The 25256-nt window shown below is 47.2% G+C and overlaps 1 protein-coding gene across 2 annotated transcripts in view; it reads right to left on the reverse strand.

Moving 5' to 3' along the window:
- CADM3 (cell adhesion molecule 3) overlaps positions 1-23008 on the reverse strand; it is a 30669-nt gene extending 7661 nt beyond the window's left edge. The window contains exons 1-6 of one of the 2 annotated variants that reach the window (XM_040230154.1): positions 22738-23008; positions 4597-4698; positions 2423-2563; positions 1750-1902; positions 911-1048; positions 392-562 (exon numbers count right to left, since the gene is read on the reverse strand). In XM_040230154.1, the coding sequence (XP_040086088.1) occupies positions 392-562; positions 911-1048; positions 1750-1902; positions 2423-2563; positions 4597-4698; positions 22738-22819 (787 nt within the window). In that variant the 5' untranslated portion in view covers positions 22820-23008. The remainder of the gene's footprint in view (positions 1-391; positions 563-910; positions 1049-1749; positions 1903-2422; positions 2564-4596; positions 4699-22737) is intronic. The other variant, XM_040230155.1, reaches the window with a different exon arrangement.
- Between the last annotated feature and the right edge of the window lie 2248 nt (positions 23009-25256).

The following is a 25256-nucleotide window of genomic DNA, read 5'->3' on the forward strand; positions in this document are numbered from 1 at the left end:
CTCGAAACCTAAAATGTGGACCATTGCTGGAAAAAGTTTGCTGACTGTCGGCCTACCACTGGCACACTTATTCTTTTCCCTATTTACTTATCTGTGCCTGGTTCTTCATATACAGTCACCCACGCTTTTCTTTTCTCCGTGCATATGTGCTAGGTCACTTCAGTTGTGTTTGACTCTGTGCGACCCTATGGACTGTAGCCTGCCAGGCTCTTCAGTGCATGGAAACCCCATGGAGTGGGTCGCCTCCTCCAGGGGATTTTCCCAACCCAGGGATTGAACTCACGTCTCTTAAGTCTCCTGCACTGGCAGGTGGGTTCTTTGCCACCAGTGCCACCCGGGAAGCCCTTTCTTTCCCCCACTTTCCATCTTCACCCACAAGCCCACGACATACATAAAACTTCTATGCGTTGAGCGGTGGATCTGTCAGCTCCCTTTAGAGATTCATGGTTCACAGAGCACACAATGTCTGCGCCATCATCCTCCCGGGTGACCTGGAAGGTGACTGAGCTGCTGACGGTGAAGGTTTTGCCATTGGGATCTTCCTGTATTCGGGTAGATTCCCCTAGAGAGCAGAAACAGACCCATGCGCACACACACACAGACAGAGTGGGCCCTAACATGCGGGGATTGTGTGGGCCCCACCGCAGATATACAGATGGTGCATCTCGACTTAGACAGACTTAGGGAGTTGTGAAATGGATATGTACACACAGGGAGGATGGAGGCCCCAACACATGCACACACATTCAAACACAAGTGTACACAGAGTATCTATCATTCCCTTCTCTTCTGCTACACCGTGGCTTATGTGCACGTATACAGACAGACAGACATGTACCCCTGTCTCCCTCTCCTCCGGGCTGCCCCAGCACCACCTCCTCCTATCACCCCCAAGGCAGGAGGAACTTACCATGGAGCTCTTGGTCACCCTTCCTCCAGGTGAGCTGGGCTGCAGGTTTGCTCCCAGAAGACTGACAGCTTAAGGTGGTTGTATCCTTTTCCCGTAATGATGACTTGTAGCCACTGATTACAGGCTTCTGTGGGATTCCTGCCACGAACAGGGGGTGGCCAGGATAGGAAGGAGAGGCACCCTCAGCTCTCCCTGCTGGGATGGACTCTCAGAGGGTTAGGATATCTGGGTTCTATTTTGGTTCCTGACGGGTAGAAGGCTAGAGAAATAATCTTTCTCTTTGGTCTACCTCCTGAGGACCAGGAGGAAAGACCGCCCCAGAGGGAAAAGATACAGTGGTGGGAGATTTACTGTACCTGAGCTGATACATGACCCAATGCACTAAAGCACAACCGGCTGGCCACAGACATAGTGTGAGGCTCAGGGAAGCAAAGAAGGAAACTGAAACATGGGTCAAGATGAGAGCATGCAGACAACGAGGGTACTTGTCTTGGAAGTCAAAATCATACACTGAACATATTTCTCAGGTTTGTGTCTCATCACACAGTCATCAGAGGTAAGTGGAACAGACACTAGCATCCTTTTGTTATAAGTAGGAAATTCAGGCTCGAAGAGAGTTAAAGATTTGTCTGTCCCAGAGCAAACAGTAAGTAAAGGAGAAAAGATGAGAATTACACCCAGCACGCTTTGCATTTCATTACATTGCAATATTAACACAGGCTGAACTTTCCCAACATGCTTGGAGACTTGCTTGGCTCTAGGCTGCTTCAGAGGCCCACCCAGGGAGATCTGTTTGCAAGGAAGCACGCCGTGGAGACATCGGGGTTTGGGAGCCTCACCGAGCACGGTGACGAGGGACTTGGCAGTTCTCACGGGCATAGTGAAGATGGAGCAAGTGTATTCACCCTCGTCGGCCAGGGCCACGTTGCTGATGCTGATGCTGAGCTCGTGGGGCGTAGACTTAACCAGCTGAATCCGATTATCTCGAAGGGCTGGGGGAAATCGCGAGAATTGGAAGCAAGACTTTTACTGGCACGTTTCATCTTTATCTTCCAATCCCAGCCAGTTTTTTTTTTTTTTTTTTTTTTCTGAGAAAGGGTCTAGCATGGTTTGGGGCAGGGGAAAAAAAGAAAAACAAACTGCTCCTGAGTTTGAGCAGTCTTTAGGATATTCAGTCCCTTTCCTAGGCCCTTGGGCTCAGTAGCCTTAGAGATACTCAGAAAAGTAGATTGGGTATGTGGGCTACCTTGGGGCAACACTGTCATCAGCCGACTCTAGGGCTCCTTTGGGGTGCCCTTTAGTTTGGGCAGGACCCTATAGGACCATGCATGACCTGGGTCAGAGCCATGATAATGAAGTTTCTCTCGAACCAGTTGAGGAGCCCATGGCCTGTTGATTCCCCAAATAGCTTCCCTTCATGTTTCTTAGCCTCTGGACTGCAGGGACATCTCCTCTCAGCTCTGCAGCCCCGTTCCTCAGCCCATGGGAGGGAGATAACTCATAGGACACTACCTCTCTTCTCCCCAAAGTAGAGAGTCTGCTGGGCAGGGTTAGACCACTGTAGGGATGAGTCCTCATGGTCTTTCACTTGGCACTTGAGCACCACGGTGCCACCAGCCACCACTGTCTCATCAGATGTCCAGGGCTGACTGTCTGCAGGAGTAGAAGAGGGTTAGTTTCCAGATACAGTGCTGACCCCTCCACCCATTTCTGGGCTAAAGTCCACCTCATCTAATTACGACCATCCAAGGCTCATGTCTTTGTATTCTTTTTAACACATCACGGGGGAAGGAATAGGGGTGAAGGTGGGGATAGGGGAAGACAGACCTTACTTCCTCTTGCTTTGAATGCACAGAAAAAAAGCCACTTGTTGAATATTTGCTGAATGAACTGACAGGGCCACAAACATGGAGAGGAATAAAGGCACCCAAAATCTACAAACACCATTCCACATGTATCTTTTCTGATAGAGTGCTACCATTCACCTTTGAAAACACACATACAAATCTGTCATTCTCTTTTACCTTCCTGCCACCACCTGCATATGAGAGCAAGAACAGGAGAAGCAATTGTGACTAATAATCCCCAAACTAAAGGTGAAGAAAAGGCCAAGTCGGCCCTTGGGTTGCACATTCGTTTACCCAAGAGTTAGCTGATAAAACTGCAAAATAAACAAACAAAAAAAGATAAAACAAAACAAAACAGGAACATTTTGACACAGACTTCTCAATTCCTCCAACAATAACTTCCCTTTAGTCATCAGCTCCCTTAACATATTCCTCTCGGTATCAGTGCTACCCACTTCCCAAATCAACACACAAACCCAACTCACCATCCTGATGTTATTTTAAAGAAGAACAGATTAAAGTTTTCCCTTGATGTGATGGAGGGACGTGGTTTCTAATCCCTCTCTCCTTAGTCAAGTTAAACAAAAGAAGATAATAAGATAACATATGGATGAGGCCTTTGAATTTCAAATATGCCTTCCAACCGGTTCGAGCTATGAGCTCCTCAGCCTGTGTGACACTTGCTTCCTTCACCCAATATTGTCCCATGTGCCCCCCAGCATGGAATGATTCCCAGTACTGATTCCCTCATCTTCAGGTCTGACTTCCTAGGACCCAACAGCTCTGACCTTCCAGCTCTGATTTCTGAAACATCCACACAATTTCTTCTATCCTGCTAAGGTATTTAACCAGCAATGTCATCTGTGATTGGGAAGCAAAGAAACATACTTCCTACACTCCCTAACTGAGCACTTTTAAAACATCCCCACACTCCCTATGGCACCAGCCTTATCCCTTCTTTATCTGCTTTCTCCTGTCTTTCTTGGTCCCCAGAGTTGCATTTTCAATGAATATTCAATGAGCACTCCTGGCACAGAGGGGCCCCTGAGGAGTGAAAGTGACCTGCCAGCGTTGACACCAAGCACCAACAGCTCTGGGTGGCTGTCTCCAGAAGGGAGCCCAAAGCCTGGCTGGCAGTTTTAGCATTTAGACTCATAAAAATTAGGACGGACAGGGATCTTAAGGCTCATGGTATCCAATTCCCTCATTTTACAGATGGAGACAATGAGGCAATGTAGGTGAAGTGATTGCTTCAGATCATGCCCCTGATCGATGGTTCCAGTTAGGACTAGAATCCTCCTGACTTGCAAGGCAGTGCTCTTTTCTCTGGAATGCTCCTCAGGTAATCGCCTAACTTGAGAACTAAAACTACAACTCTGATATTAGTGAGCCAGAGACTGGGTGGGCTGAATAAATGAGGAAGTGACATATTCCTTAAATATTTCAACGGAAGGGTTGGGAAGTCTTTCATTTACTGCTCACCATATAGTGATTTTTGACTAGTAATCCCATTGTCCCTTTCCTTTTGAAGAATTCTACCTCAATCGTGTCCTTCTAGATCCTCTTTATTCTGCATAATACAGTCCTCCCAGAATCATTTGATTTTTGGAAAAAGGTGTAGGGGAAACAGAGGTCTCTGTACTGGAGCGAGGGAAGGAGGAGTAGGTGCCAGAGAAGTTGGTGGTGAACTAAGTACTAAAATGTCAGATGGAGAGGAGGAAGAGTTGTGTGGTAATGAGGGGAGTGAGCACACGGGGTGGAAGCAACATGAGTGAGAGATGATTTGAGAATGGCTGAGGGAACTGAGGGACATTGAGATGAGGGGGCCTGGATTCTCACCTTGACTGGCCAGCATGTCAGGGCTGCTCCAGACTGTGGAGCTGATGGCCTCGTCGAGTGGAGCCAGAGTTCCCAGCTCCAAATTCTGCTCTTGCCAGTAGCCTGGGGAGAGAGTCTCCATCAAGGATGAGCCCTACATGTAAGCTGCTGACGTTTGAGATCTGTACTTTCGTTGCTGGGGATGGGGGAGAGGACTGGCCCCTATGAAAAGCACGTTCACCGGGGTACCTAAGAGAAGGTGGTCTTCTCACAAAGGGGAGAGATTAACTAGAGTCTTGAAAAAGGAAGTGAAGTCCTTCTTTGAAAGGGTGAACTAAGGAGGATGCTAAGCTTTAGCAGTCAATCATATAATGTTAGAGCCAACAGTGAGCTTAGAGATCGTCGGGTCCAGTTCTCCCAGTTCACAGAAGAGGACGATGAGGCCCACAAGGGTTAAAAGTGAGTTGGTGAAGGTCATACAGAAACGTGAAAGATAAAGGCTCTTCATTTCAGATCCAGGATTCTTTCTGCTACACCATATTCTCTACTAAAGCAATGACAGGTTTAATAATTAGAAGATTCCATTTAATCCTTTAAATAAACCAGTTAAATAAGCATATTGGTATTATCATTTCTACCTCACAGAGAGGAGACAGAATGAAATGACTTGCCCAAGGTCCTACAAACAGAAGAACAAAGACTGGAAATTAAATGCCTGCTTCCAAAGCCCAAGCTCTGTTTCAAGGAAAAACCCTTAGCACTGAAGACAAGAGACCATAGTTGGGGCTGCAAGTTGCCCCCCGCCTTCCCAGATTGTTACCTTCTATGCAGAGTTCAGATTCTCAAGTTTTCCTCCTCCGCACTCAGTCCCACCCACCACTTTATATCACTGACTCTGCTCCCTCATCTGGCACAACACACGCCCAAGGCCTGAGTCACGGCTCTCTTCCTAAACCCTTTTGTGAAGTAGTGTACAGTGTCCATGGCCTAGTCCCCCAACTCAACCTGAGGGGCAGAGGGACAAAGAAATCAATTCGCAGAATCGCTCCGGGATCGCCCGTCGTAAACCCAGAAGTAGCCAATCACATACGCTAAACTCCATGACGTCATCGGCTGCTGAGCAGAGTCCGGAGGGGCTCCTTGTCCCGCGGCCGGAGTCCCGGCAGAACTTCGCCAGTCGTCACCTCCTTGCGCCGGCTCCGGAGCCAGTGGAGGTGGGGGTTGGGAGAGGAAAGGACGAGAAGAGGGGGGTGGGATCCAGGAAGATGGGTGGGGGTGGGGTGGGGAGGGTACGGGGTGGCACGGGTGGCAGACCAAAAAGAGAAGTGGGAAATGGGCTTAGGGTCCACGAGAAGAAAGGGAACGAGGCAGCGATCTGCCGAATCAAAGGGAAAGAGGGGTGAGGGACAGGAGGGCGTGGGGGAGGGGAGAAGGGAGCCAGACGGGGAAGGGAGCAGGGGTTAGAAGGAGTGCTAGCCTCCGGAGAGGGCTCTAAAGACAGCCTCGGAGACGCCGTCGCTCTCCACTCTTTCTCAGACATCCTGCAGGAGTTTGGAGACTTGACTCTATTCCCGAACAGGAGAAGCGCTGATGCCCAAATGGGGAAGGGGAGTACAACAGAAAAAAGTATCCGTAGTAGGTAGAAGTCGACAGGAGAGGGGACGAGGAAAGTGCTGATGAGGAGAGGCAGAAAAGATGAAGATGGGAGAAAGAAAGGCGGCCAGGATGAGGTCGCCGAGGGTGCTCAGAGACTCTCCCCGGGGGCCAGGCTCTCACCCTGCTATCTTCTGTGGACCTCAAGCATGGAGGCAACTGGAAGTTGGTGAGTGTTTCATGGTATTTTCCAAGTAGTCTGTTTGTGGGTCCTTCAGTGGGAACCCAGACTGGTTGTGCTAAAGCTTGGCATGGTGGAGAGACAAGGAAAGCCAGAGAGGGGTCAGTGCTCAACCCTACAGTATTGGTACCCAGTATACAAAGTAAGCACTAAACAGACCTTTGCTCAAATGGAGAAAATAGCCTTCTCTTACGCTGGCATAAATGCTTTCAGTTTTCAGAGTGGACTTCCAACCATGAATTCATGTCAAAACAACCTTGAGAGAGAGGCTGCCAGATAGGGTCCCTTTTTAGAAGTGAGGTCTGGAGAGGCTCAGTGACTTACCTAAAGGCACACAAATAGGGCCCCTTTCAAGGATCCTCTTTCTCCTGCTGCTTGGTGCTCTTAAAGCTTTTCAGCAGCTTCTCTTTCTTACAATGTTTCAGCCCACTGTATTGCAATTTTCTTTAGTTATCAGCCTCCTTATCTAAACTTTGAGTTGGTAAAGAGGGCAAGAGCCTTCCCTTTTTCACCTTTGTGTCTTCAGTACTTAGCCTATAGTGGGCCCTCAATACATTTAATTGCCTCTGGTAATTCATTCAGTCACAATTGGCACTCTGCTATGTCCATTCTCACTCAGGCAGAGCATGTCTTCTGTCCAAACAGCATGGATTTAGTCTTCATTCTATTGCTCCTTATTCCATTTGTGCTGTTTTCGGCCTTCTCCTCCATTGCTTTTTTCCTTGCTTACATTACATTCATCCCTCCCCTCCTCCTGCATTTTGCTGGCATTTTTTTTTTTCCTGCATAGGATAAATAAGTGAAATGATGATGTTGGTCATTCAAACCAGACTGAATCGTTTATTTGAGGGGTCTGATAACTAAACAAATAATCTCTAATAAATGGCATGTTGGGAATATGCTTGATACATTGTCTCTGTAGGTTTATAAGGAACTCATTCTGGTTTGCTATATTTTAAGAAACTCATTAAGAAATAGCTCTTTTTTTTTTTCCTGCGAGGGGTGATCTTTTCCCCTTTAATTCTCCAAAGTACTTATGATCTCCTGTCTCCTCTTGAGAATTGTCTGTTAATATGCCTGAAAGTTTTCTTGCTGTTTTTATAAAACTGTACACCTGTAATGATAAATTCTGAATAGCCACTCTCCTGGGAGCAGATGAGTGATTATATAATGTTATTCATAGAAACATGGATAAGTGGCATAAATTATAACCTGGATTGTGAAAGCCTTGTTCTTTGGATTTAGATCTTGCCAATCGTTTATGACATCAGCATAAATTCCCTCAATGGGCTCAGACTGGAAAGAACTTAAGAGAGTGCTCTGAAAAGGTGGCATGCACTTTGAAGTGGAGATAGTGACAGTTCTCTTCAGGCAGGGTCACTGGACAGAAATGTAGACTTTGAGACCATAAGCCCATTAGAAAGGGGAGGCCCAGGTTACTCACGTAGAAAAGCTGATAACAGAGAGAGCTCCAGTCATATACGTCATGTCGTTTCCCTGCTTAGAAACCTCCACTGACTTCCCATCGTCTGCACATAACATCCACAAGATCCTGTGGTCTGATGCCAACGTGCCTTTCAGCTTTGTCTCTTGTTTACTTCACTCAGCCCATATCCCAGACATACGATGCTATTTGGAATTCTTTCTGTAAACCCTTTGCTTTACAGCAAAGTTCACGTTCCCACAGTCACCCTGTTGATAATGCCCCTCACCCATCTGCACACATCTAAGCTCTAACCATCCTTAGAAGCCTGTTTGTGGCGCTTCCTTTAAGAAGGCTTCCCTGATTGCCTCAGGTGGAAATCATTTCTGATTTTGTTGTTGTTGTTACAACATTTTATCTGCTTTTCTTAAATTATGCATCAATCTTTACTTTGAGCTAAAAGTTTGGCTTCCCTCCTAAATTATAATAATTCTGCAGGTAGTGTTGATATCTGATTCATCTCTGTATTTGGTACCAGCCCTATTGGAGCATATTGCACTTAGAAGGTGCTTAATAAATATTTCCTTAATGAATGAATCAAAGATGCTGAACACCTTCAGTTGGGGTAACTAGGTTCAACATATGCCCATGAAGAGGAAAGAGCAAATCAAACAGGCTAGGAAGAAATGAACCAAGGAAGATGGTAGATATTCCAGAGGCTGAAGCTCTAGAAGGTTACAAGATGGTTGGGGCTGGGGGTGGGGTGGGGGTGGATCTCTATTTATTGATTACCTTATATGTGTCATTATCCAAGCCAAGTGCTCTGTTTTCATTATTCCAAAATAACCTGTGTGTATGTGTTAGTCACTCAATCGTGTCCAACTCTTTGGGACTCCATGGATTGTGGCCTGCCAGGCTCCTCTGTCCATGGTATTTTCCAGGCAAGAATACTTGAGTGGGTTGCCATTTCCTCCTCTAGGGCATCTTCCTGACCCAGGGATCGAACCCAGGTCTCCCACTTTGCAGGCAGATTCTTTACTGCCTGAGCCACCAGAGAAGCCTGAATAACCCTTTAATAGATATTATTATGCATATGTTAAGGATGAGTTAACTAAGACTTAGAAAATTTAAGTAACTTTTCTATATGATAGATCCAATAAGTACTGAGATAGGGCAGCCTTTAAACTTAGATATCTCTGACCACAAAGCCCAGACATTTTTTTGCACATCTTCACTACACTGCCTCCCTTTGTAGAAGCATGTGCTTTGTGTGTGTGGTGGGGGGCAGAAGGTATAGTTGGAAAGATTCCTTCCTACATTGCTAGCCAAGGTTTGTTCACCTAAACAATACTCACAACAGTCACCTGCAATATGATAAAAATTAACAGTGTAGCAAGTTGGAAGTGGGAGCTTGTGGTGTTGGTATGATTTATACGCACCGAGTTATATTTTCAATTGGATTCCTTAGTGCATCTTCATGTATACCTTTGGGGGCTCACCTCAAAGAGCTGGGATGATTCTTCAGTTAAGCAAGCAATAGATGTGTCTGGTTAAAACAGAATCCCCTCACATTTTCATGGCACTCTAGCTCTAGGCTATGAACTAAGATTGCCTTCTTGTTTGCTCTCAGTTGTCTGGGGCCTTTCTTAATGCTTGGCCTATTTACCCATGAGTTCCAGTATCTTCAGGACTCCCAGCATTTTAAAGGACTAAGTAGTCCTTTCACTCTGATTCCTTCTGAATGATTGTTCATATCAAGAGAAGCAGAGGTGGAAACTGGAGACTTACTAATGTGCCTTTTAAAGCATACATTGACACCTGTGATTTTGTCTTTCACCCATAGTACAGGGCCTTACACATAGTAAGTACTCAATAAATATTTATTGAATAAATACATGAGTAACTGAAATGAATAAAAATGTATTATGTTTCCAATTTAAGTGATGATAGTAGGGAAGTTTATGTGCTTAAAGTTTATTGCTTGGTTGATGTATTTTCCCTGCCCTGTCTGTTTTGGGAATCCACACTGCATGGGCCTTAGGGCCATATATAAAGTCACAGGTGCACATTTGGGACAGTGGGACAAGGGAACAGAGCTTCCCTGCATAACCACTGCTGGCCTTGCAGTGCTTGGGTCCAGAGCTCCACTCCCCAGATTATAGAGAACGCCAGCTCCTTGAGTAGGAGTTAATGGTGATGGTGATGGTGATGGTGATGATTCAGCATTTCTCTAACTCCAGAGTTAAAAATATTCTTCATCCCAGCCTACTTGTTATTCCTCACGACTACCATGGCAGGTGGGTGGAGGAGTGTTATCTCCAAGGGAAAAACACCCTGGGGGCTGTGGCCCAGAATGCTGAAGGGACCCACTTTTAGAAGGGTTTCCCCACCCCCATTGCTGGGCTCCCCGGCCAGGTGATCTCACTCTTGATTCTTCCCTGACCCTAGCTATGTAATGGATTCTTACATATATTTCTGAAGGGAGTGGCCATGACAAGCTCAGAACTAGAACTCAGTGCCTGCATCCTTCCCTTATGCCCAGAGCCATATTTTTCTTTAATAGTGAATGTCTGCTTCTGAATTTGGAAGAAAGTGGACCAGTCTCATCTGAGGCCCAATTTAATCCATAACTCCAAGATTTGGGAAGGGAGTTACTTTGACCTACGTAGCTTTAGACCATAACATCCTGGTCACAAAGAACTCTCTTTAAACGTCATTTTTCACACTTGCTCTTGGGTTGCCAGGAATTCCGTTACTTCTGCAGAAGTCACTGTGTAATTTCCTAGTCGAAGACTTTGAGGGCATGAGTGTCAAAATGTTCTCTCTCACTTCCTGCTCTACATTCCTGTTTAACTTTGTCTTCCCCAAGTCCCCAGTTTGCTTCTATTCCCAATATTACAGAGCAGTCAGATGAAAGAAAGCTGGGGCCATAGAGGTAAGAGTTATTTTGTCATCATGGCTTGTCTGTTTTTTCAGGTGTACTTCCCTTCCTGTGGCTCCTCAGGGCAGGCTCCTGTCCCCTCACAGACAACATGATCCCCTAATGGATCTCCTCACTCAGCTCAGGTATGCTCCAGCTCACATCCACTTCAGAGCCTCAGAGCTCAGTCACGCTTCAGCTGCCTGCCTCCTGATCGGCCTCCTCTCCAGCTCACTGCCCCCGCCACCCCTCTCTCTGGCTGGGCTGCTGAGACCTTAGCTTCTCAGTGTTCCCTCCTTCCCTCCGTTATTTCTATTGTTTTCTGACTTTCCCTCCTGGAGTCTTGTTTATCTACTTTCTCTCTGGCTCCCAACAGCCTCTTAGCCCAAAGAAGTCACTACCCTTTGGGCGTTGCTTTACTCTCCCTGGGGCAGGGAGAGGGGGGCGGGGGGGGGGGGGAGCGTACAGGATATAAGTCAAACTGGATGGTGAATAGGGTAGGAAAGAGCACTTTCCCTGTAAGGAGTCTCTAACATACTGATTAGCCACAGTAGCTTGGTAAAGTGTAGCCAAGAGAACAAGGGATCTTTATAGAACGAGGGATCTTATTCTGTTAGGTGATCCAAGAGACTTAGGTTTGGAAGGGACGAATCTGGGCTCAAACAGGTTTATTATTGTAGGCTGGCAGACACCTTTTGGTTGCATCCTAAGCAGTTGTTAGAAATGAAAGGCTTTTGTTTCCTGGCCTTGGAATGGTGTGGCACTTAGCTTTTCCAGGCTGAATGAGGAGGAGGGGATCTTTAGGGTAGTTGGCTAGTTGACTAGCTTGCCTGCAGAGGGTATGAGGTTGAGGTTAAAACAAAAAGCACATTGTGGTGTTAACCCTCTTTTCACTAAAAAACAAACAAACAAAAAACAGTTATCCCAAATGTTTTCTCATATCCAAGTGTTTTTAAAAAAAACCCACATTTAAGATGCCATGAGTAACTATATCTGTTTGCTAAAGCCCTGCAATCAGTTCGCATATTCTGGTCATTTCCTACTGACCCCTACTGGCCAGAGTTGGTTATTCCTAAGATCATTTTGAGTCTTCCAGATGAGAATGTAACTGATGTCCTTTCTGACTCCACTACCAAAGTTCAGTAATTCCTCACCTTCTTTTCTTGCACCTCTTTCTTCCCAAAATATTTTCCCATCTATGATTCTTAGGTTTCCCTAGTGGCTTAGATGGTAAAGAATCCACCTGCATTGCAGGGGACCTAGATTCAGTGCCTGGGTTGGGAAGACCTCCTAGAGAAGGGAATGGGTACCCACTCCAGTATTCCTGCCTGGAGAACTCCACAGACGGAGGAGCCTGGCAGCTTACAGTCCACAGAGATGCAAAGCGTCAGACACAACTGAGTGACTTTCACTTTCACTATGATTCTTAGTGACTTTCACTTTCACTATGGTTCTTTTAGAGTTGATAAAAATCCCAAGTAGTGTCTAGTGCACACTTTCTGTTTTAAAGACGAAAAACCAAGGTTCACAGAGGCTTAGAAACTTCTAAGTGTGGTCACATAGGCAGTTAGTGGTAGCTGGGTTCATAACCCCAGTCTTCTGTCCTCATTGTCGGTCCTGGGCACTAGCTAATTTGGAAGTTAAGTTACCATTTAGTGTGACTTGACTTCCAGTGACTTCCTCTCTTCCTGCCTCCCATCTCCCTCTGCATTGCTGTGAGGAACCCTAGGACTTTGGACCTCCAGGGAAGTAACTCTGCTAAATGCTGGGCAGGTTAGAGAAGTTGGGGTGAAATGAGGATGCAGAAGGTGCGAATAATGTCACCCTACAGATGTCACCATCTTCCTGGCAGATTCTTACAAAAGAGGAGGCCATGGGGCTGAAGCCACTTCCGTGCCCTTAGGAATGAAAAGGGTGATGAGGAGGGTGGGCTGTGTGAGTGTTAGCATTTGTGTGGAGAGCTGGGGGATGCTAATCTGATTGTGATGTGGGAGACAGAGACTAGACGGGAGAAAGCCGCAGAGGAGCTTGTCCTATTCTTGAGCTAGTGACAGAAAAAATCTGGAGGCAGAAGTGGGCTTGCAGTAGGCTGGGGCGGGGGGGCCCTCAGAGACTTAGTTAAGATTCTGAGGAGCAGAGACTGGGAAGTGGGTGGCAGAGAAGGAGGTGGGGACAGCTGTTGCTTTGATTTGCTATTGAGTCAGTGTTCCCAGTGCATTAGCACTGGGAGGGAGCCCCGGGCTGGCCCCCAACACAAACAAGCCCCTCTGGAGCCAACACAGTGTTGTAGCGAGAACTGCAGTGGGGAGACAAAAAAAGGAAGGGGATCTAATCCCCAAAGAGCCCCTTCCTTGCCTTAGCTCCTGCCTTCCAGGACTGGGCTCTGTGCTCCAGACAAGCATCTAGTGTTCTGTACTAAGAGGCTGGGTAGGGTTGATGAGACACAGCAGAGCGGATGGCTTTGTAAGAGCTGCTGGGAGCACAGGTTCTGTGCAGGGGGTTGACTCTCACCATTTACTTCTCAAGCAAGCCCCTAAGGTCAGGCATGAAACCAACCTTGAAGCATTTTAGAAGCATCCTTTCACCCCCATCTCCTCATTCCCTTCCCACCATGTTCACATCCTCAGAAAGCAGGACAGATATGACCTGGGTCTGTGTTCTGGTGCAACAGAGAGTCAGGAGGCCAGATTTTGAACTCTTAGATGTCCCTTGAGCCAAGTGTAGGCACTTTATACCCTTTCTCTGAAAGTGAAAGTGAAGTCGCTTAGTCTTTGCCCGACTCTTTGTGACCCCATGGATAGTAGCCTGCCCCAAGCTCCTCCGTCCATGGGATTTTCAAAGCAAGAGTACTGGAGTGGGTTGCCATTTCCTTCTCCAGGGAATCTTTCCGAACCAGGGTTCGAACCCAGGTCTCCCGAATTGTAGACAGACGCTTTACCATCTGAGCCACCAGGGAAGTCCATACCCTTTCTCTAAGTGTATGTAATTGCTCTCACACATCTGTAATAGAATTGGGAAAGAATCGCCCCATCTTAAGAAAGTACTTAGGAAAGGAAACATAACAGAGTCAGTGTGGAGTAAATGAAAACATAATTAAGTTTAACTTGTTGGAAAATATGTTTAGCCATGAGAAGCAGGAACTGGGAATGGGCAGAAAAGCCCAGGAACACTGGGGAGAAGTAAAGAACAGATTCCCTAAGGAATATTCATCCAGGTGCCAGAGCCTGGCTCCCAGTTGTCCAGAGCCACAAAACCTGTCTGAACAGAGGAATGAGTTCCCTTCTCAACAGGCTGTATCTTATTCTCCTTTGCTCTTAATGTCGCACTGTAGATAGTTTAGGCTGAGGGCTTGGTGTGGTGGGATTACAATGCTGTGGAAAAGTTTAATTTGTTAGAAGTCAGGCAAGAGAGCATTCTGGGGCTCTGCCAGCTCTCATTTTACTGACTTGTTTTTACTGTTTCCCTTCACCGGGTGATCAGAGTCAGGGTGTGGATGACAGGTTCAGGGCAGTGATTAGGAGCATCACAAGGAGAAAAAACTGCTCTGCTCTGCACACCCACACTGCTCTGGGTCCCCCTCTTCTGCCAATCCCAGCTGAGATTTAGTCTCTTCTCTTCACTTTTCTCACCTAAAAATGTATTTTGCAGCAAGTGGCACATTATTCAATTAGCCTTATTCTGTGCCTTCCTGGGAATTTAGCTCTTTTGTGAGACAGATACATTCCTTCAAACCTACAGACATCACAGTCCCTGAAATGGTCATTAATTCTGCCATCCCAAAGTTCTCCTCTCTTCAAACTGTCATTGAGTGTCTCATCTTTAATGTGGATGTACATTCTATCCTGTTCCTCAAGATACATATATATTTCGACCTGGTTACTCTTTTTTTCCCCCTTCAGCACGTGTCCCTCAACACACACATGATGACTAGTTTTCACTCTTTGTATCTCTGTTTTCCTTTTTTTTTTCCTGTCATAAACATAGCTTTTCTTATGACCCAGATACAGAGTCCTTTTTAGAAGCCTGTTATTAATCAGAACCCCTTACGTCTGTCCAGCAAACCATATGGTTTAAACTCAGAGTTTCTCCTCAAAGCAGAATTCAGAATCCTGCTCAGGCTCCCCAGGAGAGGGCCAGAATCCTCTTCTCCCCAGGGCTGAGCTCAGTCCATCTGTCACTGACACTGGACTCCAGGGCTTGGAAACCAGAAGAGAGTTGGCATGAAGCACCAAATGAGGATAAATGAGAATGTGTGAGGCCCATGGGCTAGTGATGGTGGTTTTTATATTTGGTTGAGATTATAGGATGAGATGAGTGGAGAAAACATATAATATGTGTTTGGAAATATCTCATCCTTAAGAACTAGAGTAAGAACTAGTAAGAACAAGTGAGTGCAGTTGTCTCATGCTTTGTTTACATTTGCGGAGGGACAAATGATTAGGAGCAGATGGTAAAACAGTCCTCTCATTTTATGATAATGAAAAAACCTTGCTCTTCAAAGACTGACCTAGGCTAGGCTAAGTCTCAAGTAACTTGTCGTCTAGGTATTTGTTAGACTCTTGCTGGGTTTCCAAGGAGGGTTGGGTATTTAAGTTAGAGACTCAATAAACCAGTTCACCTTCTGAAGCTTTTTCACTCTGAGGCTTTGGCTGGAATTCTAGAATCCAAATGGGAAGTAAAGAGCTAGATCCCAGAAGAAAAAATGAAGGCAAGAAGCAAGGATCTGCATATTCCCAGTAAAACCTGGTATTGGAAGGACTAGTTTTCCATTCTACCTTGCTGATATCTGCGGCTGTATGAAGGAAGTAGAGGGCTAAGTAATGGTTAGCTTAGAGATGAATGGCTGAGATACCAGCCTTCATTTCTTTTTTTTTTCCCCTCGGGTGAGGTGATATGTCTGACCTTTTTTGACCCTGAACTGGAAGTAAATGAGCCAAAGGTGCTTATAATTAGCAATCAATACACAATTAGTGTAGGTCTAGCTGGGGTAAGGAAAAATGAATCCTGAGAGAAAATAACATTTTAGTTCTGTATGTTATTTAGCTTTCTTATCAGTCTCCTGGAGACCTCTGGGAGAAAGATGGAGTGAGATGAGAGGGTTAAAGAATTCCAGAGGTAAGCGCTCACACATAAAAATGATACACATATTGAAAAAAAAATCTGGAATCTCTGCATTAGAATCCTTTCAGAAACATGTCTGCTCTTTATGAGAACAGGGGGCTCAGGGAGATGAGTAGATGCGAGATACTCCAGCTGTTACCATAACCCTAATTCTGTCTTCTTGAAAGCTCACTCATGGAGATAAATCACTTCCATTACCTGTCCTTGAGGAATGAAATTTCTCCTTGTTTCAAATAAGGAAATGGAAGGGGGGTACTGGAAATTAATTCTGGAAACCTGTCTCTCCAGCTTCACTCTGTATAGGTCATTCGTAAGTGTTAACTATTATATGAACTATTATGCAGAATTGACAGGCGGAAATCATCACTGAGGGGAAGAGAAGCTTGTATAGCTCTGATGTGTTGGGAGGAACAGGCTGTCTAGTCTCAGACTGGCAGGGGCTGAGCATTCTTGGCTCCTTGCTGCACTTGACGTCATCAGCTTATTGGCAGATCACCCAAAAGAGTAGCAGAGTCCAGTTTAAAGATGCATCTTCTGAGATATGGCCAAGGACTTGGACTCTGGGATAAGATGGTTACATTAAGGCCATTTAGTCTATACAAGATGGCTATAATGATGAGGAACATGAGTCATGGATTTGGTATTTATTTTCTATGCCTCTCCCATATTGCATTCTTCTATTATCTATTCTGAGGTGCCAACCTAGATATTGTCTTTATGTTTACTGCTAAGGCCGAGGGGAAAGGGAAAATGAGCGTCATGACAGGACAGTTTGAGTTGGTTGTCAGGCTCAGAGTGGTGTTAAGAGGTGTGTACTCATAACTGAGTAGGACTCATTTTGCATTCTACATGTATAGTGTGCATGTGGTAACCACATGAGCAATGCTGTCTCAATCTAAGCCATGACTGTTTGTAGTTCTGTTTTAAATCTATGAGTCCATGTATGGCAAAACATCCGGTTCTTTGGAGGCCATTTGAGGTCACTGTAGGCCCTCATCTCCTGAACATTGCAAACACCACTTTTCTACCTCAGAATTATTTGTTTTTTCTATCCCCTTCCTATAGGTGATTAGGTGGTTATGGAGACTCTCCAGATGGTCTTGTTCCCCTCTTGCTGGTAGAGCCAGTCGGGAATCATAGCCAAGATCATGTGTGTGTTTGCGGTAGGAGGAGGGAAATCCCATCCCTGTTTTGAGGGCTGCACTGTGAAGAGTAAAGAGATTAGGAATTTGGATGGGGAGCAGGACCACGGAGAGCAGCAAGAAGAGCCGGGAGTGTCCCCGTCAGGGGCTAGCACCATGGAGAGCTCAAAGCACCTGTGGTTTGTTCCACAAAGAACAGGAAAACCAGGATCATGGGTTAAGGCAGCCAGATCGCAAACAATCCAACAAGAAAGAGCAGACATCAGGGCTTTTGCTAGGATCACACCACACCCATCATTTACTCTCAAAGGCCTTCTCGAGTACTTTGTTTGAACACCACACATGCAACCCAGAGATGGTGCTAAAAAAGTGAGGACCGCCACCGGACTGAGTTTGTCAACATAAGCCTCAGTAATTATAGAAATTACATAAGAATCAGTGGTGGTGGAGAGAGTTTTGATTTGCTGCAACCAATTATGAATGACATTAAGAGTATCTTTTAATGTGGGAAACAGTGCCACAAAGCCTGTGTCTCCTCAGAGACAATAGACATAAGGAAGCCAAAATGTGTATTATAGTTAGCTATGGTATGGGACCTGGAGAAGGAAATGGCAACCCACTCCATTATTCTTGCCTGGAAAATCCCATGGACAGAGGAGCCTGGTGGGCTACAGTCCAAGGGGTCGCAAAAGAGCGGGACAGGACTTAGAGACTAAACAACAAACAAAGGGTATGGCATGTGTCAGTCAAATGCTCTAAGGCACCCCAAATTGATGTGAACAGCCCAATCTTGATCATACATGGAAAAGCATAATGGGTTATGCCTTGTAAAAAGGGCATTGTCCTCAGGACTTAGAGGTCTTTGTGTTAGTTGGGAAATTTGGCGACTCTCTTTAGACTTAGGGAAATTTTGGTAAAGGGACAGATAGCTCTCTCTTTCAGTGCCTGTTGCTTCAGTGAAGAATATATAGCCTTAATGAGCTTATATTTTGTAAAAAAGAAAAATCTCAGCAGTTTCATGTGTTCAAGACTCCTATCTTGGTGCTAGAATGGATGGATCTCCTTGTGGGAACAGGGTTGGATTGGGTTTCTACTTGGGTTGTAAAATCCCTGAGCATCAGCTGGTTCTGACCTGGTAAAAGATCATCTCTACTGCTGACAGAGGCAGGTCTTTGATCCCAGACTTGTTCTTCCCTATTTTTCAGTTACATGGAGTATTTGCTCTTAATTTGACTGAGTTCTTAGGGACCTGAATCTTTTTCTGATGGCTTGCTTTTCCAGGCTTTTTTTTTTTTCTAGTGGTTTGTTTTTCTCTTATCTCTTATAAGCATTCTCATGAGGACTGCTATTCTCAGAGTTTATGGATGGGTCTCTAGGACATGACCTCATCTTGGAAACAAAATGTTCCAGTGCATGGACCTATAGCCAGTGATGAAATGGGAAGTGTTAACTTGTAGCATAAAAGATGAAAGGAGAAGATATAATTACCGAAACTTCCTAATACCCTGGCTTTTTCATTCAGTAGTCAGTTAGGAATTGGTGCATTCTACAGCTTGCATTCATGGGAAACCTGGAGCCTAGATTACCATTCTTCAGTAAAATTCCATTACTGAGAAATAGATGACAAAAAGGGGATTGTTGACTTGGTTCTGTTGGAGTAGGAAACAACAAAGAATGTGACTAGCTTCAGCCCCTGGGGTTTAATTTCTGTGATTATAACTGTGAGGGTTTTTCCCTTAGGTTATTTTTTGTGACCTAAGGACAAGAAGCTTTTGATTCCAGTACATATTATTTGGACTCCAAGAAAGCAGCGATGGCAAGGGGTACCAAAATCACATCTCAGAATTTCAGAGCAATGGCACAACGACCTGGTCTGCTGTTTCAGAGTGACCAGAACACCAAAAAGATGCCATCTGTGGAATTTTATGGCTGCAGAACTATGAGTCATTCTTCAAGTGAATAGTGACTGTCTCCAACAAGGCATTGTTGAAATTAGATTTGGACCTCCTTTCTTGCTCAGTTGGAAGAGGAGAGAGAGGAAGAGAGAGAACAAGAACCTAAGGATAGTGAACTGTCTCATTTATTGTCAGTCTAGGGTAGAGGATTTCAAACTGTATGTAGCAGAACCTCTGTGCCTTAAGGATTAGGGGAAATACAGGGGAAGTCAAGAAGAAGGGCAGGAGGGTTTCAGGACTTATTTATCTGTTTCAAAAAGAGTAATTTTCCTTTGATCTGTTTCATTTATTTGATAAAGAACCTTCACATCTTTAAAGATAAAAGTGAGAAAACCACTGTGCCAGAGGAACTACCGAGCCCAGCAGTGCCGCCAAGCCCCAGGGAGAACTCAGGACAGAGTCTTTGGTGTAACTGCTGGAATAGGCAGTTGATATGTACAGCTTGGGTCCCACATCAGACAGACTGGTTCTGTATGGAATTAACTAAACTCTATGATACCAGTGTCTCTGATACTTCCAGCTTCTCTGTGCCAGAAAATGCCACGTCTGGAGGGAGAGCATCTCCTTCCCAAGGATTCCCAGCTGCAACTGGGAAGAGAACAGAATGAGAACAGCTACAGCAGCAACCAGGAAAAGAAACTGGGTGCAGTAGGTCTGCCAGGCAGATCCGTGGGCAGCTCTAGAGCGAATGCCTGCTGGACTTCTCCGGCACATTGGGCATGATCTCTACACTGGGCAGCTGGCCAGGGGGCTGCAGAATGGACGGCAGTGGACAGAAGGTCATTGGGAAGGGAAAGAGGTTCATGTGTGAGGCAGTGCACTCCAAGGTTAAACTGCTATATCTTGATCTGAAGGAAAGGGAAGCTGCCCACCTGTCTGTTTCTGTACCAGATCAACTCACAGAGTGCTGGAAAAAATTTGAAAAAGGAAAACCAAGGGAGGTTGGTCGCAATGTTGAATGTCGAACAGCTCACCAGAGAGACAACCACAGGATACATTAAGTTCATGGGCCTTGTAATCCCCCAAACCTGGAACTGCCAACTTCTGCCAACACTAGAGGAGAAATGTGAGAAGGAAGGGGCAGGTGGCTCACTCAGAATGTTTAAACCATTCCTGAGTTTCAAACCACGGCACTAATGGTCAGGTTCAGATAACAATTGTTTGCCCTTCTCCAGCCTCTCAATCTCTGTTCAGTCTGATGAAATCTAAAAAAGTGTATGTTGTACTCCAGGGAGCTGTGTGCTGCTGCTGAGCTCCCTGCCCAGGGCCCTCCGGAACCCCAAGTCAGGGGTCCTAGACACACCTTCTGTATGAGCCTGGGCAGAATGGTCATCAGGACCACCACCCCGGGGGTATTAAATCTATACACCTGCTTCCCACATCAGAGTGGGCCTGTTCTGATCCCAAAGCTAGGAAGTAGAATTAATTTGGATAGAAGATGGTACATGGTTGTGTCTCTTGTGCATCAGTGCATCCTGAGACATTACGACCAGACATATGTCCACTGTCAGGACCGATAATGCTCCAGAAGGACAATGATACTTGATTGACTCTTTTTTCTGGGAACAGATCTTCTAAGCCATCTCCAAATTCTCAATCCCTCCTCCAGACATTCTCCACTCAAAATGTATTGGCTACCACTCTTCCCTCAAGCCACTGCTATGAGAGGTATATATATATATTTATAAGGATAAATCATTTCTTTTCCTCTAAATCTTAAGCCTGAGTAGGGGCTGAGCCCCCAGATTGAGGACTAAGAAAGAAGAGTGCAGTTGGTGAAGAAAGACCTGGCTAGTATACAGATTACTCTCTTCTCCTGTGTTTGTTTATATCCTAGAGTTGAAGAGCTGACAGCTTTCTGGGATGACTTCGTTCTGTTGAGGTTCCAGCCTGCCCCATCAGTTCCCATTGCCAAACAGAGGCAGTTTGGGTCACACTTGTCTCTCTTAAACACAGGTAGCAGAATGGGAAGGCCAGAGGCTGCAGGTGAAAGTCAAGGCCTAGTAGAGAGTCCTTATTTGGGTACGTGCACCGCACCCAGCAACCTCTCCTTTGCCTTGCACTTAGACTCTCTTCACCTCCTCAGTGAGTAGGGTCAGCATTACAGCCATCCAGGGGAAGGGGGGTTCCACACAGGGGAGAGAAGGGGCCTCTGTCCTGTGGTGACTTGGGTAGGAACTCCCTTGGGGAGTGTGAATGGATACAGAGTAGAAGGAGCCAGCCTGCAAGCTGCCCAGTGTCCCCGTAACACCAGAAGCTCCTTCTTCATGATGGAGATAGGACTTGGGGAGCAGGTCAGGGGAGATGGAGCAAGTATTCTTCCAGCACCCTGGCTCTTCGCCTGTTTCCTTCAGATGAAATTCTCTACATCATCCTCCCCAGTTTCAACCCCTCCCCTCTCCACCCCCGCCCCGCCCTGTGCCCATCCCTGCTGGCCACTGGGTCCATCGCCCAGGAGCCGCCTCCCCTTTCTCCTCCCCTGCGGTTCTTTCTGTTTTTCGTTGGCATCTGGCCGGGCATAGGCCACCACCCTCCCCCTCACTCTCCCCACATCCCTTGGCTCCGCAGAGGTCCCGGTCCCCCTTCCCCTCCCCCAGCCAGTCCGCCTCTGCCAGGGGCGGAGGAGACTGGAGGATGCATTCCTTTAGACCCTTCACCGCCTGCCCTCCCTCCTCCAGGGACCTGAGGCTCTGAGCTGTGCCTCTCTTCCCGGTCTCCCTACAAACTGTCCCCTGCCACCCCACTAAGCGTCAGCAACCTTTAAGAAAGCTGAGGTGCCCCACAGCGCTGACCTACATAGCCCGGTCCAGGGCGGGAGGGGGCCCCTAGCCCCCTCACCCCTGGCCCCGCCTCCGTTCTCCCCCCACTCTCTTCTTTCACTTCTCTACCATGACTAACCCAAGAAGGTTTGAGTTCCTGACTGAAGCAGAGGGGGCTAGGCGAGACACCTTACCTCAAATTTGGAAAATCAATTCTCAGCCCAGGAAAGCTTTGGGTTTTCCATGCATCCTCCTCCCCAAATATCTTCAGTCTTCCTTTTGCCCAATCTCCCTCCCGCTACTCCCCCTCCTCCGCTCCCGTCTGGGTTTCTTTTCCCAGCTTCTGCCACCCTTAGGGACACTGCCATCCGGGGGCCCTCTCCGCCCGGTGTTGTTGTTTTGCTCCAGAGAGAAGCCCCCCACTTCCTTGCCCACGCCCCCCTCCACAGCCTCACCCAGGCCCCCTTCCGTGCCCACTTGGAGCTCCGCCGCGGGTGGGGGGACGGTCGGGGGGGCAGGAATGTTTGCATACAGCAGTTCAGGGGACCGCACTGGCTACCCAACCCCTCCAGACATACATACACAAACAGCCGACACACGCCCTGACTGAAACAGCGACAAATCTCACTCCGCCCCCAACACACACTGACACAGACATACACACAGATACTGACACAGAAACGCAGCCAGACACCAACACAGACGCGCACACCCAGACGCACACGGACAGCAACACAACCAGACCCCGGGCGGCTTGTCACAGACCCAAATCTGCGACTTCACACGCAGACACACTCGACGGTGTACAAGGAGGGGGCATACGCGGCACACCCCACGGTTCACAGAGACACGGATGCTCGCAGACAGACACAGGGTATCAGGAGCGGCTGGCGACTCGAACCCCGCTTCCAAACAAAGCCAACGGGCTCCCTCCGCCCCCTCCGCCGGTCGGAGCCCCCGCCCCGGCCCCTCCCCACCTCCCCTGGCGCCGCCCCCTCCCTCACTCACCGTCCTGGGAGAGGTTGGCCCCGCCGGGCGCCCAGCAGCAGGCGAAAAGCAGGAGCAGGGGCAGGGCGGAAGGGGCCCCCATCGCGCTTCCCGGCCGGCTCCCTGGCAGGGCGCTGGCGAGCCTGGGTCCCTGGGGGCTGGAGCTGGGGAGGGGGGTAGACGACGCCACTGACCGAAAGGGCGCCCCCGAGCCGCTTAGGAGCCCGGGGCCGAGGCGGGGACCGGGAGGGAGCCGGCGCTGCTGCAGTCGCGGGGATTAAATAGGGCGCTCGGAGCAAACCATTCGGTTGGAGGTGGAGGGGGGGTGACGGGGGGCTGGGCTGGGCGCGGGGGGGACCGGCTGCCGCATTCCCCACTCCCCCCGCCTGCCGCACCCCCTCCGCGCCGTCGTGGTGCCTTCCACCCTCTCCCCCGGGAGCTCCACCAGCCCGGCTCGGGCGTGGAGCAGAGGGAGCGAGCTGGCTCAGCAGTGGGACCCGGCGCCCACCCCTCCTAGACTTGGGGTGGAGGGAGGGGAGTCGGGCAGGGCCTGGGGCCAGCTGGCGGGAGCTGCCACTGCAGGCCTGGGCAAGGGCGTGCCCACTAGCCCCAGAGCTTCCAGCCCCGCCCTCCTTCCTTTGGCAACTGGGGATCCCCAGGAGTGGGATGCCCCTAGGGTGCCCCTACCAACAGTGTGCCCCTACCAACAGTGTGCCCAGGGACATCTCTACAATGGGTAACCAGTTACCCTGGTCTTTTTCTAAAGCACTAACATCCCTAGTTCCTCTGACGAAAGAGCCCCTACTTAGACGTCCAGCAATAATTTGTGGCCCCAGGCAATTTCCTTTGAAAGGCATCTTCCAGCAAGCCCCCAGGCCATGGGAATCAACACTTCCCTCAGTCCCTCAAAGAAATCACTCCCAGTCTAAAAACAGCGGTTTCCCTTCAGATTCTGCCGAACTGAGCAGGCTACAACACAACTCAGTGGTTTCCCCCCTTAATCCTTTCTATTCTCCGACTTTACTCCCAACCTTTTCCAATATGTTTCTTCTTTATATTTCAGAGGGTCTTATCCTTCCTTTTTCAAGTTTTAGTGAGTAAGATTCTAGGTGAATGGTGTGATCTGTAGATTCTCAGGAAGCTACTCTCTTAAGGACCTTACGTGGCTAATGCAGTTCTTGCCCCTGAGGCCAGATACAAGATGAATGAGAGAAGTAGGGTGTCTGTACTTGCTCTTGGCTCAAGAGTTCGAAGCCCCCAGGGTTTTCTTTCTTTCTTTCTTTTTTTTTAAATTGTGATTGAAGATCTCTGGAGGAGTCTTGGTAGATCTCAGAAAGAGATCCTCCTGAGTCAGTTTTGCTACAACTTACCTCTTAGGTATACACTCCTAAATTTTAGAATCTCTGAATCAAAGAATTTTATGTATATGAGTATTTTTTAGAAAATATTTGGTACAATCCTTATTACACATGTGCAATTGAGATTCAAAGGGTATGAAGTGATCTATCCAAGATTAGACTGACAACAGTAGAAAACACAAGTGTTGGCCAGGACATGGAATAATATGATTTTTGAAATGCCCTCTGGTCTCTTGGATAGTATGTACAGATGTGAGGGTTGGACTATAAAAAAGGCTGAACACCAAAGAATTGATGCTTTTGAACTGTGGTGTTGGAGAAGACTCTTGGGAGTCCCTTGGACTACAAGGAGATCAAACCAGTCAATCCTAAAGAAAATCAACCCTGAATATTCATTGGATACTGCACTGAAGTGCCAATACTTTGGCCACCTGATTTGAAGAGCTGACTCATTGGGAAAGACCCTGATGCTGGGAATGATTGAGGGCAAGAGGAGAAGGGATGACAGAGGATGAGATGGTTGGATGGCATCACTGACTCAATGGACGTGAGTTTGAGCAAATTCTGGGAGATAGTGAAGGACAGGGCAGTTGGTGGGGTGACAAAGAGTTGGACAGAATCTAGCAACAGAACAACAACCAATCCTGGAAGGCCAGTTTTGTCCCTAGATGAGAGATTTGGGTGCCTGTCTTCTAACTTCTGGGTCCATCCCCTTTCTGCACTGGCTCTGCATCACCATGCTAATCTTTAATATTTGAGTAATCTTTCCCCCTCTCTACTGGAAAAACCATAGCCTTGACTAGACGGACCTTAGTCAGCAAAGTAATGTCTCTGCTTTTGAATATGCTATCTAGGTTGGTCATAACTTTTCATCCAAGGAGTAACTGTCTTTTAATTTCATGGCTGCAGTCACCATCTGCAGTGATTTTGGAGCCCCCCCCCAAAATAAAGTCTGACACTGTTTCCACTGTTTCCCCATCTATTTCCCATGAAGTGATAGGACTGGATGCCATGATCTTCGTTTTCTGAATGTTGAGCTTTAAGCCAACTTTTTCACTCTCCTCTTTCACTTTCCTCAAGAGGCTTTTTAGTTCCTCTTCACTTTCTGCCATAAGGGTGGTGTCATCTGAGTATCTGAGATTATGGAGGTTATTGGTTTTTCCAGTAGTCATGTATGGATGT

This window comes from Oryx dammah, unplaced genomic scaffold, assembly GCF_014754425.2.
Source record: "Oryx dammah isolate SB20612 unplaced genomic scaffold, SCBI_Odam_1.1 HiC_scaffold_28, whole genome shotgun sequence".
NCBI classification, from domain to species: domain Eukaryota; kingdom Metazoa; phylum Chordata; class Mammalia; order Artiodactyla; family Bovidae; genus Oryx; species Oryx dammah.